We start from the raw sequence: 14,717 nt of genomic DNA on the forward strand, positions 1-14,717 counted from the left end.
ATTCAGCAGAGATATCAGTAATCTGGATAAGTTTTTAACACAGCAACCAGAGCAGTGTATCAGATATACTAACTGACAGCAGATTAAATCAGATATCAGCAGATTTAGCAGTCAAAGTAGATTTAGCAGTAAACAGATTTTCTCAGATTGCAGTAAAGTTACTAGCAAATGGCCTCAACTCTCATGTCAGCAAAATCATATCAATAATAAAGTTAAATTGCATAAATGTAAAGAGCAAGGGTTGAGAAAATGAACACTGAAATTTTTATAGTGGTTCGGCTCAACTAGCCTACATCCACTCTCTCAAAGATCCCACTTTGAGTCTTCACTTCACTATTCTTCTCTTTTAAAGGCAAGAGACAAAAGCCCTTTACAAATCTTCTCACCAAAGCTTTTACAAGTAGCTTCACACTTCTACCAAGTGTTATTCCAAACACTTTTCACAACCAAGCTTCATTAGGTACTTGAATGACCTCTCATAAATGATAATAATGTGTTTAAAACTCACTCTCACTCAATACAACAGAATCTATAAAGAAGAGATGAGTAAATAAGCCAATGAAGAGCAATAAAAACACTTTGAGCACTTTGAATGAAAGCTTTTATGATTTTGAACCGTGGAGAGACTTTCATTAAGTGCAAAATGGCCAAAGGTAGGTGTATTTATAGCTTTGGAACGTTTTTTACCGTTGGAGAACTCATTTGAGCGTTCTGAATCTGAATTTCAAGAAAATAGCCGTTATTTTGTCGTTTTCTGCGATGTTGTGCAGAGCTGAGACAGTTAGCATACTTGAGAAAATAGCAAACCAGTTAGCATACTAAAATAAGTAGCAAACCAGTTAGCATACCAGGAAAACTTTTCTGCATAACTTTCAAAGCTATAAGACTTTACACCAAATCATAGTCAAATACTTTTTTTGGCCAATAATGATATTTAAAAGAGAAAATCTTTTGAGGGATTGAAAATAAGCATCATTGACTTTTACTTCTCAATTCTTTTCACAAGCAATCCTAAAAATAAAGCTTAACTTCTATACTATATGTACCTTCAATTCTGATTTTCAATGCAGCCTTAGAAGGTGACATTTTCTTCTTTCATCTCCTTTGATTCGTCCTGTGTTATCCTTAGAATGTCATCCTTTCTTCAGAAGCACGAATCCATCATGAAATCCTTGTGTCTTTTTCTTTGAGATGCACAACACATTAAAACAATGTTAGTTTGATTCTAGTTGAGTTTTGGTATCATCAAAATCTATGCTCCTTTGAGCTTGTGGGGTCAACAATCTCCCCCTTTTTGAAGATGACAAAACTCAATTTAATCAACATGTAAATATTAATAAGTGTGAGTATGTGTATGAATGTATATGTGAGAATAACTCCCCCTATGTATGTGCTTATATCAACAATTAATCACAAATAACTCTCCCTTAATAATTTCAATGAAATATTCATAAACATTTTCTTAAGGAGTCAAGTGTGACTGAAAATACTAACTAAATATGCACAATATGCACACTAATCACAAATTGTATATCATTCACAAGTTATATCAACAATATGCACACCATAAAGTTTTATCAATAATATACTATTCACAAACTATATCAATCACAAGTAATCACAAACTATATCAACCACAAGTTATATCAACAAGATTACTTATTCATTTTCTCTCCCTTTTTGTCAGCATCAAAAGATAATGGGAGAAATCAAAATTCAGTTTAAGTGCAGTGAATAAACAGTCAGAACAGTAACTGATATAGCAAACTAAGTAGCAAACTAAGAGACAGACTGTTAGACAAAATTCAATCATTAAACATGTAGAATGGTTGTTTATCCTTTTAGCCTAGAGCTTTGTCTGATTGGTTTTGGAGCAGCCATCTTTAACTTTTTTGGCTTGACAGGTTTATCACTCAAAGTTTGAAGAATTTCAGCAGCCATTTCAGTTTCTGGTGTCAAGGGAATAATAGGACCAGCTGCTAACTCAGTTGCAGCAGTAGTACCGGATTCTGCTGTCAACTTTTTGCCAGATTTAGCCTTTTTGCCAGATGGTTTACCAGTTTCCTCTTTTTGCTTGTTTCTTTGTTCCTTTTGAGCTGTTTTTGCCTTGTCTTTTGCAGGAGCAGCAGGAGCAGGAGTCTGTGGTTCTGCCTCAGATTCTGAGTCACTCATATCCTTCCCACTTTCTTCTTTGCTGCCTCCATTACCATTTCCATCATCAGAATTATCTTCATCTTTTTCAGTTTCATCTTCTTCCTCTTCTTCATTTTCTTCCTCTTTCTCTTCTTCTTCTTCTTCTGTTTCTTTTTCTTCCTCTTCTGTTTCTTCTTCTTCTTCCTCTTCTGTTTCCTGTTCTTCCTCTTCTTCTTTCTCTTCCTCTTTTTCTTTTTCTTTCTCTGTTTGAGGGACAAAACCAGTAGCAGCTTTACTGGTTTCTCCAACTTCAGTACTTGAAATACCCAGATGAACTTTGATTTTAAACAATTCTTCCACAATTTTGTACATCAACATCAAAGTGCCATCAACTTTAGAATCAAGAGCATTCATAAGAACAGTTTGAAAACCTCTAAATTTCTGTAGCTCTCCAAGTTCAATTTCAACAAATTCCCTCAAGTTGTTTACTTCCTCTAGAATTCCTTCAACATTTACAGTACCGCTTGCACTATCCTTGGAACTAGCACCTTGTTCAAATCTAAGCTTTCTACCATCATCATCTTTTTGCAGACTTGTGATTGGGATCATATTTGTCCTAAGTTTCTCGGTTTCCAAAGGTATCCCAAAGTCTCTAAACAGACCATTAAGAAGATGGGCATAGGGTAGCTTGTAAGGTGGTTTCCATTTCATGATTTGCTTCAGCATAAAGTAGGCAAGATTAAATTCAATTTGGTTCACAATATGCCAAATTATGTAGAGATCAAGGGTACTTAAATAATTTGGACTGCCAGTTCTAGGATTCAACACATAGATGATAAAACTATGAAGAATTTTGATGTGTTGGTGAGCATGGGTAATGCTAGTCTTATCCTTTACTTCCCCTTTAAACACTTCAGCCTCAAAATCTCTTTTATTAAATCCACCAACAGCAAAAACATCGTTGTGAGAACAAATTTTATTCCCACTGTTTGGGATTCCTAGGGCTTTGGCTAATCTATCAACTGTCACTTCATAGACTTTCCCTTTCATTTTCACCTTAAAAGATTCATCTTTGTCAGAATCATCAACCCTTAAATTCTTATAGAATTCTTGAACTAAGTCCACATATACTCCTTCAGTGTCAGAGCACAATTTGTCCCATTTTTGATATTCAAACAAGGATTGTAAAGGAACAGAAACTTCAGTAAAAGCAGGCCAGTGGATATACCTGGGTTCATGAATGGCCCTTTCCATATGTATAACTGGAGCTTTTGAAGTCTTTTTCTTTTTGGTTCCTTTTTCTTGGACAGGCTCACTGGTTCTTTTCTTGGGTGTTTCTTTTGATTTTCCAATTACCAGAGGAGCATCTTTTTGTGGAGGAGGAGACACAGGAACACTTGCATCAGTGGAGTCCGAAGATGATGAATATGTGGGGATTTTTGCTTTGCCTTTTCCTTTTTCCCGCGCCATAACCAACTCAGAAGCAAATTAGGCCGTAAGGACAGTGAAAACTGGGTTCACAAATTTAATGATGTGAGCAGTTAATATATATAACTATTCGAAGCACATCAATATATTTCTAGCACAACTTAGGACAGTGTCATAAAAATAGAACAGACAGTAAGAGATACTCGGGTTCTTAAGAACCAATGGCAACCGATTCATGATTTTGTTATATACCACATTTTTTACGAAATGTTAATGCCAAAAAAAATCCAGTAGCACATTGCGAAATCAAAATAAACAAAACAAGCACAAACAAAATGTAAAACACGATTCCATTAAAGTTTCATATTTGATACCTGAGATTTGCAGAGACAGAGAGTGCGAATCGTTACCAAGCGCGTCAAAAACCAAAAACTAATCCAACAAGAAATGGTTTCTTTCGGCAGATTTAGACAAATAACGGAAATGAAAAATTTTGGGGATTTTCTATCTTGAAACAATCGATTTAATCGATTCACAGCCAATGGGTTTTGGAAATATTTAAGAACGATGAAGGGAGACGATGGTTTGGAAGGTTGCGAACGAAATGGGTTTGCGAATGGAGAGAAAAATGCATCCGTTCGGGTTTTGGGAGGCGATGCGATGGAAAAGAGGAGTTTTGAATTTTAAAACTGAAAAGACACATATGGAAACATTTGGAGAGAATGGGTACCGTGTATCAATGGAGTTGCAGAGAAAAGATTGATGGTTCCAAAAAAATTTGAGTCCCGCGCCAATTAATGTGTCAAAAGTCCATTTTGCCCTTAAATCACAAAGATGCATTGCTCTAAATAGAGGGGTATTTAAGTAATATGGGCTTTAAACATGCAGAATAGGCGCTTGAAAATAAGAATACTTTTAGAGTTTTGGTACAGCCAAACCTGACTTCCAGTTTGCCAACGAAAAGTTAGGAGCAGTGGTAAAGCATTTAGCAAACGAGAAAATTAGCAAACAGATGAGTATGCCACTGTGATCAAATTCTGCAGATTACTGTTCATATCTGATCAGACCCAGAATTTTTCAACTTGCACCAAAAATATCAGAACACATTTTTAACACTACAAACCAACATATATCACTTCATTTTCATATAGAAACATGAGAATGCATCAAAACTTAATCAAGAGCATCAATCATACCAAGTTCTCTTCTTATTTTGCAGAAAATTTCCTCATTAAGTGGCTTTGTAAAAATATCAGCAAGCTGTTTTTCAGAAGGGACAAATTCAATTTGAATATCACCATTTTGAACATGATCCCTAATAAAATGATGTCTAATTTCAATATGCTTGCTTCTAGAGTGTTGAACAGGATTTTTTGATAGGTTTATAGCACTAGTATTGTCACATCTTATGGGAATGTGATCAAATTTAATTTCAAAGTCTTCAAGCTGTTGTTTCATCCACAAAATCTGTGCAACACAACTTCCAGCTGCAATATATTCAGCTTCTGCAGTAGAAAGTGCAACAGAGGTTTGCTTTTTACTGTGCCATGAAACTAATGCATGACCTAGAAATTGACAAGTTCCAGAAGTGCTTTTTCTATCCAATCTACTACCAGCAAAATCTGAATCACTATAACCAATAAGATCAAATGATTCACATTTTGGATACCATAAGCCAATGTTGTGAGTGCCAATGAGGTATTTAAAAATTCTCTTAACTGCTACAAGATGAGATTCTTTTGGACATGATTGAAATCTTGCACATAAACATACACTAAAATGAATATCTGGTCTAGATGCTGTCAAGTAGAGTAAAGAACCAATCATACCTCTATAAAGTTTGTTATTTACCTCTTTACCTCTTTCATCTCTCTCCAATTTAATTGTTGAGCTCATGGGAGTTCCAATACTTTTCATATCCTCCATTTTGAACTTCTTTAGCATATCCTTTATGTACTTGGACTGATTTATAAAAATTTCATCTCTCATTTGTTTAATTTGCAATCCAAGGAAGAAAGTAAGTTCACCCATCATACTCATTTCAAATTCACTTTTCATCATATTTGAAAATTTTCTAAAAAGAGAATGGTTAGTTGCATCAAAAATAATATCATCTACATAGATTTGCACAATAAGCATGTTTTTTCCTAGTTTCTTAATGAAAAGAGTAATATCCACTTTTCCTCTTTTAAAATCATTTTGAAGCAAAAATTTACTAAGTCTCTCATACCATGCTCTAGGAGCTTGCTTTAATCCATAGAGAGCTTTAGTAAGCTTATAAACATGATTTGGAAAATGAGGGTCTTCAAAACCAGGAGGTTGAGCTACATAAACTTCTTCATCAATGTATCCATTTAAAAATGCACTTTTAACATCCATTTGATAAAGCATGAAATTCTTAAAATATGCAAATGCACACAACATTCTAATAGCTTTAATTCTAGCAACCGGAGCAAAGGTTTCATCAAAATCAATACCTTCCTCTTGGTTGTATCATTGAGCTACTAGTCTAGTTTTATTTCTAACTACATGTCATTTTTCATCCATCTTATTCCTAAATACCCATTTAGTTCCAATAACAGAATGCTTTTTAGGTTTAGGAACAAGTGTCCACAATTTATTTCTTTCAAATTGATTTAATTCCTCTTGCATAGCAAAAAGCCAATTTTCATCATTTTGAGCATCATCATATGTTTTGGGTTCAAATTGAGAAACAAAAGCAACATTACCAAAATATCTTCTAAGTTGAGCTCTTGTCATCATTCTTTGTGATGATTTCTATGGTACCTCCATTCTTGTGGAATATCTTGATGTTGAGGTTCCTCAATTTGTAGTTCTTCCACATTTGGTTGGGAGTCTTCTTGAATTTCAACATTTGTGGGGCAAGGTAGTTCTTCTTCTTTGTCATTTTGATCATCCTCCACTAGTTCTTTTAAATCAAGCTCATCTTTATTTGAATTCTTTGAATTTAGAATCTGCTCAATTTCATTATCACAAGAATCTTTCCTTTGCAAGTAAGTGTTAGCATCATCAAAAAGTATATGCATTGATTCTTCCATGGTCAATGTTTTTCTATTGAAAATCCTATATGCTTTGCTATTTGTTGAATAGCCTAGAAATATTCCTTCACAAGATTTAGCATCAAATTTCTTGAGATTGCTGTCTTTGTTATTCAAAATGTAACATTTGCAACCAAAGACATGAAAATATGCAATATTGGGTTTTCTTCCTTTCCATAGTTCATAAGGAGTTTTCTTTAAAATAGCTCTAATGGAAACTCTGTTCAAAATGTAGCATGCTGTATTTACAGCTTCTGCCCAGAAATATTTTGGTAAACTGTTTTCATTCAGCATTGTTCTTGCCATTTCTTGCAAAGATCTATTTTTCCTTTCAACAACTCCATTTTGTTGTGGAGTTCTAGGAGCTGAAAATGTATGATAAATACCATTTTGAGAGCAGAAATTTTCAAACAAATTATTTTCAAATTCTTTTCCATGATCACTCCTCAAAGATGTAATGCAATATCCTTTTTCATTTTGAGTTCTTTTGCAAAAAGCTTCAAATATATCAAAGGTTTCATCTTTATGAGCAAGAAAGAAAGTCCATGTGAATCTTGAAAAATCATCAACAATTACAAATGTATATGCCTTGCCTCCTAGACTTCTAGGTGTGATTGGGCCAAAAAGATCAAGATGTAATAATTCCAATGGTCTAGACGTAGTTACAACATTTTTTGATTTAAAAGATGATTTTGTATGCTTACCAAGTGCACAAGCTTTGCATTGAAATTCTTTTTCAAATCTTAACTTTAGAAGTCCCCTAACAAGGTTCATTCTAGAGAGTTTAGCAAGTGTACTCATGCTAGCATGTCCTAATTTTCTATGCCATAATCATGCACTATCATCTGAAGTCATAAAGCATGTTTCACAATTTTCTTCAAGACTTGTTAAATCAAGTAGGTAAATATTATCTATTCTAGCACCAGCAAACATAAAATTATTTCCATGAATCTCACAATGTGTAGAAGTAAAAATGACTTTAAAACCATTATCACAAAGTTGACTAACACTTAAAAGATTGTACTTTAATCCTTGAACTAATGCAACATTCTCAATGCAAGGGTTTTTACCAATAGTTCCACACCCAATAATTTTAGCTTTGCTTTTATCACCAAATTTGACATAACCTTCTTCTTTCAAAGTAGGAGAGGAAAACTTGTCTTTATTTCTTGTCATGTGCCTAGAGCAGCCACTATCAATGTACCAATGTTCTGTTTCCAGCATACTCCTTAGGCAGACCTGAAATCAGTTAACTGTTCTTAGGTACCCAAGCAACTTTGGGTCCTTGAGTGTTAGTAACATTAGGTAGGGTTCCTTTAGGCACCCATACTTTCTTTGCCTTAAAGGTTCCTTTCCTAATAGGACAAGTATTAATCATATGACCTTTATGATTACAATAAAAGCATGTAACACTTGATTAAAAAAAGGATGTAGCTTTAACAAAAAATTGTTTGTATTTTCCATACTTCATAAATCCATCATAACCAATTCCAGATTTTTCATTTGTGGATCTTTGATTCCCAAGAAGTATATCAAGTGTTTCTTTTCCTTTTGTAAATTTAGTTAAATCTTTTGTCAAAGACTCAACTTTTGCCTCAAGAATTCTGTTTTTCTCAAGAAGTTGTTCACACACTTCTTTTGATCTTTGAAGCTCATCATTAACTTCCTTAAATAATTTCATTTGAGATTTGTAAAATTCATTTTCCTTTGAAGCTATACTCAAGGAAATATTTTCTGATTTTAAAGCACAATTTTCATGAACTTAAATTTTGCATTTCTTTTTAAAAGTTCTATATTTATCATATGTCTTCACAAATGCAAGTTCTAATTCATCAATATTAGAAAGTTCAAGATTTACCTCATTTTCACTATCTTCGATGCGTGAGCTTTCACCTTTTTCTTCAATTGCCATCATACAAGTGTTTGCAGCTTCTTTGTCACTTGTTTCATCATTTGATGAAGAGTCACTATCACTCCATGTTGCCGCCATTGCCTTTTTGCTTTTATCCTTTCTAAACTTGTTTTTCTTCTTCAATGTAGGACACTTTGGCTTAATGTGGCCTGGTTTGTTACACTCATAACAAACTATTTCACTTGAATGATTTGGAGTCTTTGGAGCATATTTCTTTCTGAACTTCTTGTATTTGCTTCCACCTTTTCTAAATGCTCTTTTGAATCTTTTGACTATCATAGCCATATCTTCATCATCATCACTTGAAGCACTTGAATTATCACTTGAACTAGCTTTAAAAGCAACACTTTTCTTTTTCTCATCTACCTTTTCGGATATGAAGGCTATACCTTTCTTTTTCTTTTGATCACTTTCTTTCTCATCTTTCTTATAGATTATCTCATGTGCAATGAGAGAACCAATTAGCTCATCATAGGTGTATTTTCTGAAATCCTTGGTGTCTTGAATAACAGTAGTCTTTGCTTCCCACGCCTTTGGAAGAGACCTCAGAATTTTCTTTACAAGTTCTTGTTCCTCAAATCTCTTTCCAAGAGCTTTAAGTAGATTGACAAGATCTGTAAATCTGGTACTCATTTCAGCAATAGTTTCACCAGGTTTCATCTCAAATAACTCATAATCACGGATGAGGAGGTTTGCCTTTGACTCTTTCACCACATCAGTTCCTTCATATGTGACTTTTAGTTTGTCCCATATTTCTTTTGCAGTTTGACATCTTGAAATATGATTATACTCATTAATATCAAGAGCACAATGAAGAATGTTAATAGCCTTGGCATTTGTAGAAATTTTCTTCCAATCATTATCATCAAATTCAACTTCAGCTTTAGGAATTTGTACCGTTCCTTCACTGGTTTTATAAGGAATATAAGGACCATCTTTAATTATTCTCCAAGCATCAATGTCAACAGATTGTATAAAATTTCTTATTCTAGTTTTCCAAAAGGAGTAATTTGTGCCATTAAAAAGTGGTGGTCTAGTGATGGAATAACCTTCAGCTAAGGGGGCAGGTATACCAGTTGAGTTACTAGATGAACTAGCCATATGTATGGATCACTCTAAGGGGTTTAATCCTCAAGCAAGAGAGACAGGCTCTGATACCAAATTGATGTCCCAAAATATGTCCAAGAGGGGGGTGAATTGGACTTTAAAAATAATTTTCGGTTCTTGCTCAAAACCTTTGAAAATTGCAGCTAGGTTCAACTCAATTGACTAATGAGAAATATGAATAATACAGCTCTATTGACAAGTTGATTCAAAGTTAAGCTATATGCAATCAGTATACTGATCTAACAAATTATATCAATATTCAAAGATAGATATCGATGTCTGGATAAGTTTTTAACACAAAGAACCAGAGCAAGAAACGGATATACTAACGGCCAGATTAAACAATAAGCAGATTAAATCAGATATCAGCAGATTTAGCAGTAAAAGCAGATTTAGCAGTAAACTGATTTTCTCAGATTGCAGCAAAGTTACTAGCAAATGGCCTCAACTCTCATGTCAGCAAAATCATATCAATCATAAAGTTAAATTGCATAAATGTAAAGAGCAAGGGTTGAGAAAATGAACACTGAAATTTTTATAGTGGTTCGGCTTAACTAGCCTACATCCACTCTCTCTCAAAGATCCCACTTTGAGTCTTCACTTCACTATTCTTCTCTTTTAAAGGCAAGAGACAAAAGCCCTTTTACAAATCTTCTCACCAAAGCTTTTACAAGTAGCTTCACACTTCTACCAAGTGTTATTCCAAACACTTTTCACAACCAAGCTTCACTAGGTGCTTGAATGACCTCTCATAAATGATAATAATGTGTAAAACTCACTCTCACTCAATACAACAGAATCTATAAAGAAGAGATGAGTAAATAAGCCAATGAAGAGCAATAAAAACACTTTGAGCACTTTGAATGAAAGCTTTTATGATTTTGAACAGTGTGGAGACTTTCATTAAGTGCAAAATGGCCAAAGGTAGGTGTATTTATAGCTTTGGAACGTTTTTTACCGTTGGAGAACTCATTTGAATGTTACAGATACGAATTTCAAGAAAATAGCCGTTATTTTGTCGTTTTCTGCGATGTTGTGCAGAGTTGAGACAGTTAGCATACTTGAGAAAATAGCAAACCAGTTAGCATACTAAAATAAGTAGCAAACCAGTTAGCATACCAGGAAAACTTTTATGCATAACTTTCAAAGCTATAAGACTTTACACCAAATCATAGTCAAATACTTTTTTTGGCCAATAATGATATTTAAAGAGAAAATCTTTTGAGGGATTGAAAATAAGCATCATTGACTTTTACTCTTCAATTCTTTTCACAAGCAATCCTAAAAATAAAGCTTAACTTCTATACTATATGTACCTTCAATTCTGATTTTCAATGCAGCCTTAGAAGGTAACCTTTTCTTCTTTTATCTCCTTTGATTCGTCCTGTGTTATCCTTAGAATGTCATCCTTTCTTCAGAAGCACGAATTCATCATGAAATCCTTGTGTCTTTTTCTTTGAGATGCACAACACTTAAAACAATGTTAGTTTGATTCTAGTTGAGTTTTGGTATCATCAAAATCTATGCTCCTTTGAGCTTTTGGGGTCAACAGACTCCTAATTAATATAGTATAACACTTATAGGAGATTATTGTTTGTGTATATATATATATATATATATTGAAATAAATGAAAATTAATTTCTCTACAACCCACACGCGCCCAAACGTGGGAACCCTTGCCTATACTTTGATACAAGAATTAATCTCTCCAACCCACACCTGCCCAAATGTGGGAACCCTTGCCTATACTTCCACACGCCTAGGCGGTGATGTATCGAAACCTCTTGCTCATTTAACACTAAACCCAAGTGCTAATGTAGTATGTGTCTTAGGTGGACACGTCCCCACGTTTATATTAAAAGGATCCATATTCATGAGAATTGACCAAGTTTTACATTGACCATTAACCTATCAAAATGCTCCTTTCCATGGGCTTGGGACCAACAATGCTTTGCTAAGTTCACATAGGCAAATTTTAATTATACTAATAGTCAATGAATTATCATTTAATTTCATTTTAGTTATTTAATTTTATTTTGCCACAATTAGGTCCCTAAGTTCAATTTTATTTCAATTTGGGCACTCTCACTTGATTCTAGGCAAAATCCCATCCCGCAATTAATAATGTTCAAGGTTAAGTATACTCTTAGTTAATACAATGGCCATAGTTTTGTTGATGTGGACTATTGTTGATTGAAATAATAATTTTCTTTTTATATTATGCATCCTATTATAAAAGTGAGAAATATATGTTTTAAGTTTATAGATAGTGTGTTTGGAAAGTCTAAAAATGAAAAAAAAATTTAAATCGATTGATTTTTTTTTTTATATCGATTCTCATGTTTGGAAAGTTTAAAATTACTAGAATTCAATTCTTTTAATTAAAAAAAATCATCCTTAGAGAAATAAATGCATGCCAAAAGTGACATGATTTGGCAAGAATTCAATTCATTTAATGAAGTTTTCTATTAAATACCCAAAGCAATCCTACTTTAAGTTATATTTATTTATTTGTAAATAAGGGTAAAATATAAAAATAAATATATTAATTCCACTTATTAATTGTTCCTAACAATATAATTTAATTTAGAAAAGTATTTCAAATACATAAATTTTCTTACAAACTCATTTGAATTTAATTCTTTTAATTGTATTAATGAATTCTATCATAAGAATCATTATAGATGGGTGAGAATGTCTCAAACCTAAATATATAAATAAATTTTGTCAAAGAAGAGGCCTACATCAATTTCGTGGTGGGATTTTGCTTGGAATCAGGTGCAAGTACAAAGAAAATAGATTTTCATAATCTAGTTGTGACAAATTGAAGTTATGTAACCACAATTAAGTGACGAGTTCAATCACAATCACTATAATAAATCCATCTTTTTTTGTGTATTTTCTGTTTAATTGATATTTGGATGGAATTTTTCTCATGCTACTGCATTGTCTAAGTATGGTTTGTTTTCTCATTCCTATGTTTTCTCCCTTTCCTTTGTTCTTTTTAATAATTTCCCACCTTTATGCAGGTTCGTGTTGCACAAGTTCAGGAGAAACTAATTGCTGCAAATATGCCTTACAACCAGCAGTAGAAATGAAATCTTGAACGCATGTATTATGTAGCAAAGATTAAATCTTGGCATTCCTTCTTTTCCAGGTTTGACATTCTCACTAAAATATTTCCGATTAATCCAGAGCTTGAGATGGAACCACTAATTTTTATAAGAAATTCTGATGAATGGTAAGATTTTATAGTCTCCATAACTTATATAAATTGAAAGATAGATGTTAAGTTTTTAGAAAGAAGGAGAATAAAAAGAAAAAAGAAGAGAGGAGGAAAGGCTACAAAGACTACATTTTCATTAACTTCACTCTTACACCTTTACTTGATACACTGTCCATATTTATAATGGAAAGCACAATACACATTTCATAAATTGGAAATAATTCAAACCACCTTGAATTATGGGATTTTCTAAGAATTAAGGAGAAATCTTATCCTATAAATTAAGGAGTAATGTTATCCCATAAATTAAGGAGTAATCTTATCCCTTAAATTAAGGAAAATCTCATCAATTCTAACACTTCCCGTGATTTTTGTAAAGTTATGTATTCATCATCAAGCTCTCTACTTTTTTTTTTTTTTTTTTAATCTGTCCTTTCTTTCCTTTTCTTTTAATCTATTTTTTTTTGTAATACTCTCTCTCTCTCTCTCTCTCTCTCTCTCACACACACACACACATACTTTTAAATCTTTCTTTTTTTTGGGTGTTTTTCTTTTTTGAGAAATAGAGGACAAAAATAGAAGAAATAGAGGAGGGACTTCAAATCCTTGGCTCTAAGGAAGAAAAACAGAGTAGGACTTCAATTCTCGGCTCAGATGAAGGAAAAGTACATAGCAGGGACTTCAACCCTTGGCTCTAATGAAAGAGAAGAAGAGCAGGGACTTCAACCCTAGCTCTCAAATCATGAAGGAGGAGAAGAAGATGATGAATAGCTTGGGACAAAAACCCACAGCTTTGGACTCAAACTCAAACGAAGGAAAATAGCTTTTGGACTCAAGCCCATAGCTTTGTGAAGGAGAACAATAAGAATGGAGAAACCCCAGAATTTTCCATAGACTCTGGTACCATGTTGTTAAGTTTTTAGAAAGAAAGAGAATAAAAAGAAAAAGAGTAAAATAGGAGGAAAGGCTACAAAGGTGTCACATAAGTTGATAAAAGGGATTGAGTTGGAAATATAATTGAAGTAGTTAAGCAATTAGGGATTTACTAGAATATTTATAGGATTGCACTATAAAGAGGAAATGTACTTGTGTAATTGGTCATCAATAAAGATAAAAAAGGAATATTTTTTTCTCTTATTTTATATTCTCTTTCTCTAATTCTCATATCTATTCTCTATTCTCTGTTATCTCTTCTTCTCCCTCTCTTCTTTCTCTTCTTCTCTTCTAAATACTTGGATAAAAAACCCTAATGTAAAGGTTTCTGTGACAAATTGGTATCAGAGTTGTTAGATCAGTGGGTAACTACTGGAAATTGTTTAATGGGATCTATGGCAAATCACTCTTCCGAAATGCCAGGTTCCTTTTGTTCTTCTCTCTTCCTCTCTTCTTCCCTCTAATTCTTCTTCTTCTCTGAGATTTCTTCCTTTTTCTTTATATTCTTCTTCTTCCTTTCTCTAATTCTTCTTCTTTCTTCCCTGAGAATTTTTCCCTTCTTCCTTTATTTTTTCTTCCTTCTTTCCCTGAAATTTCTTCCCTTTCTTCCTTCTATTTCTTCTTCCTTCTTTCTTCTTTCTTTTAGTTCTTTTCTTCAAGGTACAAACCCTGAAATTAGGGTTTTGTTTGGAATTCGTATTTTCTTTCTTCAATTTCTTGAAATCTTCTTTCTTCCTCAAAATTTTTACTTTCCAAGAATCAAATATCTATTCTTTCTTGATTTTCTCTGTTTCTTTAAGTTCTCGAAACTCCATATTATACTGAAACCTTGTTCTTGAAGAAGTTCTTCATTTTTTCTTGATTTCCCTCTAAATTTCCTTTCCCTGAGTTCCTGTTCTGCTTTCCGACAATCAGATT

The 14,717-nt window shown here is 33.3% G+C and overlaps 1 protein-coding gene across 8 annotated transcripts in view; it reads left to right on the forward strand.

The window, feature by feature from the left end:
* Positions 1-14,717, forward strand: part of LOC110655305 (uncharacterized) — a 42,800-nt gene that overhangs the window by 13,949 nt on the left and 14,134 nt on the right. For 6 of the 8 annotated variants that reach the window (XR_009144799.1, XR_009144800.1, XR_009144801.1 and 3 more), the window contains exon 5: positions 12,670-12,797. Coding sequence is in view for 1 of the 8 variants with exons in the window: in XM_058137987.1 (XP_057993970.1) it covers positions 12,670-12,732 (63 nt within the window). In the remaining 7 variants the exon portion in view is untranslated. Of the gene's footprint in view, positions 1-12,669; positions 14,004-14,717 lie in introns of those variants that run through there. The other 2 variants (XR_009144805.1, XM_058137987.1) reach the window with 2 other exon arrangements.

The sequence above is a fragment of the Hevea brasiliensis genome, chromosome 16, assembly GCF_030052815.1.
Source record: "Hevea brasiliensis isolate MT/VB/25A 57/8 chromosome 16, ASM3005281v1, whole genome shotgun sequence".
Classification (NCBI taxonomy): Eukaryota; Viridiplantae; Streptophyta; class Magnoliopsida; order Malpighiales; family Euphorbiaceae; genus Hevea; species Hevea brasiliensis.